General features: G+C 38.7%; 1 protein-coding gene across 1 annotated transcript; it reads right to left on the reverse strand.

Moving 5' to 3' along the window:
• Window positions 1-2,918: 2,918 nt before the first annotated feature.
• Window positions 2,919-3,688, reverse strand: LOC122639986. Its single transcript, XM_043833056.1, has 2 exons — window positions 3,633-3,688; window positions 2,919-3,599 (listed from the first exon to the last, which is right to left on the reverse strand). Exon 2 carries the CDS (start codon window positions 3,484-3,486, stop codon window positions 3,025-3,027), a length of 462 nt encoding a protein of 153 aa, XP_043688991.1. The 5' UTR covers window positions 3,487-3,599; window positions 3,633-3,688; the 3' UTR covers window positions 2,919-3,024.
• Window positions 3,689-6,542: the final 2,854 nt, after the last annotated feature.

The following is a 6,542-nucleotide window of genomic DNA, read 5'->3' on the forward strand; positions in this document are numbered from 1 at the left end:
TGTCGAACTCTTAACCCTGAATTACACCGTACTGAACTTTTAGGGAATTGAAGAAGATTTTTTTTCTAATACTCAATTACTTCAAAATTATTACCAAAAAAATTTTTTACTTCAAAATTACACTCAACGAAAATAAGATTGAAGGCCTTGTAACCAATACAAAATTAGTGATTTGCCATCAATGTCACTATACCATATCAACAAACATAACATGAGTGCATGTGTGAGAACAGCACATATTTATATAAGTCTTAATCTGAACCCAAAAAGACTAACAAGTCTAAATCTAATGAATGTTATTCTCTATTGTGATTGTAAAAACTTTGTAGAGATGATTCTGAAGAAGAATGCACCTTGTTGTCTCTCGTGTGTTTTTTTTTTGGTAAAATTGTCGTCTCTCGTGTCTTCTATCTTCATTTAGGCTTTCTAGAAGCTCACATACCTATGCTCTGAAGCTCATTGAATAAGGCCCATATTCTCTAGCTCATGCTGTTACTCTCCATTCTGTCGTCTTAGGTCTGTCAGTTGCATCCACCTCCTTATTTATTGAGAAAAGTAATTAAAACCAATTTTTATTAAAAAACAGTGGCAATTCCATCCGATTCAGGGTGGTCTGTAACGGTATCCGTCTCCAATTTCCAATACCTTAAGTTATACCTTGGAGTGGTTAAAATATCAATCTAGTGTTTCCACTTGAACCTGGGTCCAAAACAAAATTTAACTAAAGCCACTATGGCCTATGGGTGCTAACCATCTCAGTTTTAGTTAGCTTCGTCGGCCTTTATCGGTCCTACACATAAGAGACCCAAGGCCTAAACCGGCCGGTTATTTATCCGGTCCTCAAAACCAAGACCAAAACCAATTCATAATCAGTTGGTTGGTTATCCCTCTATACTCAACCTCATGCCAACCGGTCTAATCAGTGTCAGTTCATATCCGGGCCAATCGGACTATCGGTCCATAATCAATCTCTAATGGGCCTATTATTTAGACTCAAAAATATCTCAAAGGAGTTATTAACTGGCTAATCACCCATATCCGAAAATCCTTTCTTTTTTCTTTTTAATAACATAAACCTAAATTGAGCTGAAGTTCGACCTTAAGTTGGGCTTGAACTGAAAACCAACACCCTAAATTCTAATATATATAATGATCTAACCTATTATAATCTACTGGAACTACTTTCATTGCAAACCTTACCATTACAAGGAACCATGTAGCCAACCCCATTTAGTTGGAATAAAGCGTTGTTGTTGTTGTTGTTCTTGTTGCTGTAGATCCAATTCTTGCCCATGTGGCCTTACCAGGTCATTGGGAGTTTCTGGTAGTTACATAAAAAAACCTGAATGGCATCCACCAATCAAAGATGTATAAAAGTACTAACTACTCGATGAACAAATTTAAAGTGCCCGATCGTCCAACCAATCCATCCCATTCCTAAGTCTAGTTTCCTTTACAGTGCATGATCAAACTATCTGCATTTTCTTACAAGAATGAAATATTGTTTCTTCCAAGCTAGTACAGGTTCTGGACAGTCGATTTTCACCACCACCAAACAAGTAACCAAGAGAAGACCCATCACCTGGGGCTGAGTGGACCTTAAGAGCATGGCCATTCAAGTCCTGCAACATATGATTCCCTAAATATATCAAAATGGAATCTGAAAATCACAAAATGATATAGGTACTAAAACGAACAAATAAAGCATGTGGAATGACATTTCTATTCTAGCAAAAGAAAGAAGAAATAATGGTAACATTGTGTTCAAGTCTTCAAGAGAACAATAAATTGCATGGGACTAGGTTGTGTCATTTTGCTGTTATGATTATAGGTAATTTGTTTGATAAGTTGGTGTAACAGTTGCATTGATACTACATACAAGGATGGAAATTGGAAACCTTTCTTTACCCCCAAACCCACATCCCACTTGCTTTTGAGAGATCAGCCAGTTCAATGCTCCTAAAGCCTCCAAAAGAAATACCAGGTTTCTTTAAAGCTTCTCCACTTCATGGGTGACACTTGTGTTTCAATGGCTTGGGTTGTGGATTTGGTCTCGTGTTTGTGAATGATTGGGTGCAAGTTATTGAAAAATATTAATTCCCATCTTCAAATGCCCCAAGTATTTGTATATCATCCAGATTTCTTTTACCTCCCCACACCCTCAAGGCTGCAATCTTACAGTTGGCTCCTCTTCAATCCAATGCCCATTGTAGAAGTATAGGTTGTAATCAATAGGGCATGAAGCCATAGATTTTTTCTGTACCACTCCTTTATCGGCTGCTTCATGGTGTTTCATGGAGAAACCACCGTGATAATCCATCCTGCTTGGCTTAAAATTTGCCTGTCATGGAATAGTTTAACAAACCTTGACCTGAATATAGTGGAAAAGATCTTCTCTTTAACTGAATATATATATCCCAATGGGACCATGATAGAACTTGTACTATACCTGAAGAATTTGCTGTTTCTTGATGGCCTTATATTTCTCATGGAGCAGTCATCATAAAGGCACCTTCATACATTCTTGAAGCCAAGCAGATACCTAACATGTTCCTTGAAGGCAATAGAGTCTAAATCATTACTTTCTCCATGAAACTCTCATACTTTTAGGGATAGTTGTCAAGGCATCGCCTTGGCATCCAGGTGCCTTAACAACCAGGGTCGCCTTGGTTGTCAAGGTGGTGCCACCTTGCATCCAGACACCCTTCAACGCCTTGGGTCACCTAGATGCCTTGACAACTATGCTTCCAGTGATTATGCTAGTACAATTCAATGTGATACATATGATGCCAGCAGGAAGTATGAAGGTGCCTTTATCCTTGTTTGGATGATCAAACCAGGGTCTAATTTAATCAGCAGTGCTAGCATCAAGTTTGTTTAGGAACCCATTCCTTTTATCCCAAACATCTTACTCTACTAACATCAAGCATATATCCAAATCAAGTAAATTAGTATAGATTATAGACCATAAAAGATAAATTCAGAAGAATAAGAAAATACCTGCTGAAAGACATATCTAACACACTATGCATTAGCTGCATTAGAAGCAATTGGTGAGTTTTGGGGTGTAGAAGTATCACTGGCCTCCCTCTCTTTCACTGTTAGCACATCTCGTAAAGCATCAGCACCACCATTGGCATCATCAGCAGGTTCAGCTTTAAAGAAATAGCGAATCGACATTTGGGATTTTCTTTCACGTTTGAGACAATTCTTAAGATGTCTCCTCAAAGTGCTGGTGCCATTGATGTTTGAGTCAGCCAAATATACAGTCCCACAGGCTCTACATTTTGCTCTCCGTCTCCCATCAGAACTTTTTTCTTTAGGGATTTGAATAAACTCCAACCATACTGCAGATGTTTTCTTCCTCTTTCTTGCTGAAGTAGTGGCAGATGATATAGCTTCTAGAATTCCATGTCCAGATGGATTTCCATCATGCTCGGATATCTCAACATCAAGTTCATGCTCAGGGTCTACTTCATTTGACATTTTTCAAATAAATAATATAAACTGACAAAAGGGCTGCAAATAATAAGCATGACAAAATCATATTTCATCCCAAAATAGAATTGGAGTTCTAATTCACATCAACATGTTAATAGAATAGAGCATGAGCATGTACATTTTTAAAAAAGGCAATATCCTCTTCTAATTTCCAATAACGCATGAGATTTAGAATTCAGTAACTTAACTAGTATGTTTGAAGTCATCCATACATATAGTTGAGCAATATATTTCAGCATATTGTCCAATTATATATTTCAGCATACGGTAGAGCAAAATACAATCTTTTCCATCTGTGGAAGCCTGAACAGAAGGATAAGGTGCAAACTGATAGATAATGAAGCACTTATTCTTTCACTCCCAATTGAATTTTTATTTCATTTTGCTGCTTTTATATGCATGGCAACTTCCCACCAGCAATCAACTATTTGAAACCCCTGTTGTCTCAACTCTCAACCCCCCGGTGTCGTTTTTGGGAGGGGAAGAGAAGAAGAAGGGGGGGGGGGGCGGGGGCGGGTAAAGCATAAGTTAGATAAAATAAAATAAAATAAACAAGAGAAAGGCATTTTCTCTGCCCTTAAGGCTGAAATCAGCTGGAAATTTCTCAAGAAGAATTTTAGGAGCTACTGGAGTTGGACCCCAACCTAAAATCTTTCTTTATCCCAAAGTTTGTTTCTTATGCAACCTTTTTCCTTGCAAACTTATTCCTCTGCTAATGATATCTAACCTTATTGCTTTTTTCTTCCCATTTCAGAATGACATGTAATCTTATGTAATTTTCTTAATGGATGTATTTAGTAACACTTATGACTGTCTGAACAACTTGGCTGATCTGAAAAACAAAAACACTTACGACTGTCTACAACATTTTGTTGGGTGTGCCCTGAACAACATTTAGTACCCCAACATTTTCTTCTGTTGATCATCCCCATCATTACTCAGCTGACCACCTTGTTGTAACCCCCCCCCCCCACCCTCATTTCCCACAAATTCAACCAGAATCGGCTTTATTTTAAAGACAATTACATGAAACCGCACATGACTTCCCTCTATAAGTACAAGGATCATTGGCATTCCATTGTCGTTCCTAAGAAGCATTGAGCAAAGGCATTCCATTCGGAACCCACAAGACATACTTCAAGCAAAGGGACTGAATACTCATCCAGGAAAAACTACTAAACTCACGCCCTAGAGACTTCTAGCTACTATCGAATCTCCAAGTGTGTGTCAGAAAAGACCAAGATCAAACAGAGCAGGGTAAACTCAAATACAAAAATAAAAATAAAAATACGAGCAGATTCAAGAAAAGCTTACCTCTGCCGCTCTGCGTCTCCACAAGACCGCAAATCCTCGGCTTGCTTCTGTCTTCTCTATAGAGACTGTAAGAAGGAGGCGATTGACCACGACCAGAGAGGCAAAGACAGAGAGAGTCGGGGGAGAGGTTGGGAGTTAGGGAAGAGAGTCTGCAAATTTTTGGTTTCCTGCTCTGCGAGAACAGGAAGACAAACGAAAAGCTTTAAATAGGGTGTCAAATAGTCGGTTCCGTTCGGATCCGGTTCCAGTTTTCCCCCCGTTTTTTTGGGTACATAAACCGGTTCAGATCAAAATCAGACCCGAATACCTTATTGGTCTAAAAAAACAAATTGAACCAACATCTCGGTACGGTCTATTTGGTCCAATCGATTTTTATCGATCTTACTGGTCCGTCTGATCAATTTGGTCTCTCAGAAGTTTCTAACAATCAAAACCGACAAGAAATTTGATCATGTGGTTCAATTGGTTCAACCGGGCCTTAGTCTCCCCTTCTTGGATCCATTTCTTTCACTGGGCCTCCCTCCATAAACTTCCATCTGTAGGATCGGATCATAACCCAATTTATCTACATACAACTGCACAGAGAAATTCTTTTAAAAAGTTGTTTCACTTCCAATCAGCCTGGACCCATCGCCCAAATATCGAATCCTTTTGCACCAATCAATGGAATACCATACAACCAGACAATTTCCGAACCAAACTTGCTTCACTTAGTAGGATTCTGGCACTCAGGAACAAAAATGTTTTTGGCCATGTGAACTTGCTAAGATCTAACTATTTTGATCAATTTGGCCAATTTGAGGAATCAGATATGGGGGCTCTTAATTCTGAAATTCTACACCTCATTGCTTCTAAGACTAAATGGATCACGACTGCTGAGGAGGTTTTCTGGCTCCAAAAGTCCTGGCATGCATACATTGACAGGAACACTAGGTTCTACCTCTCCATTTCTAAATCTAATAATAGGAAATTTTGCATTTCCTTTATTTTTTATGAAGTGGGTATTAGGGTAGATGACCCCAGAGGTATTGCGAGAGTATTCTCCAATCACCTGTCCAAAATCTCGATCTCGTCCAATCCTCTGGATACTGGTTCTATTGAATGTCTCTTTGAGAAGGTACTTGATACCCAGACTACTGACTCCCTCACCATTACACCTCTAATGGAGGAAATTAAGCATGTGACTTTCTCTATTGGTGCTTTTAAGGCCCCTGGACCTGACAGCTTTCAAGCCTGTTTTTATCACAAGTTCTAGGACATCCTTTGGAGGGACATTGAACTTATGGTTCTCACTTTTTTTAACACTAGTTCCCTCCCTCCTGGTTGCAACCGCACACTCATCTGTATGATTCTCAAAAAGGAGAATGCCACCCAGGCAAATGAGTTTTACCCTATTAGCCTTTGTAATGTATCTTACAAAATACTGGCAAAAATTATGACTGGAAGACAAATCATAGACAACATTTCTGTGGCGCAAGAGATATTCTTATATCTCAATAAGTTGAAAGGAAAACCAGGGTATGTTGCCATTAAAATTGATATGGCTAAGGCCTACGATAAAGTTGAATGGAATCTCATTTGCAATCTATTTCATTTTATGGGATCTAACAAAAAATGGAACTCACTCATCAAGTCTCTTATATCCACAACCTCTTTCTCCTTTAAAATTAATGGCACCCCCTTTGATTACTTTAAACCTTTTAGAGGCCTTAGACAAGGTTGCCCCT

This window comes from Telopea speciosissima, chromosome 9, assembly GCF_018873765.1.
Source record: "Telopea speciosissima isolate NSW1024214 ecotype Mountain lineage chromosome 9, Tspe_v1, whole genome shotgun sequence".
Lineage (NCBI taxonomy): Eukaryota > Viridiplantae > Streptophyta > Magnoliopsida > Proteales > Proteaceae > Telopea > Telopea speciosissima.

Coding starts and splice junctions, on each gene's coding strand:
- LOC122639986 (XM_043833056.1), bottom strand. CDS start 3,486: ATGTCAAATGAAGTAGACCCTGAGCATGAACTTGATGTTGAGATATCC.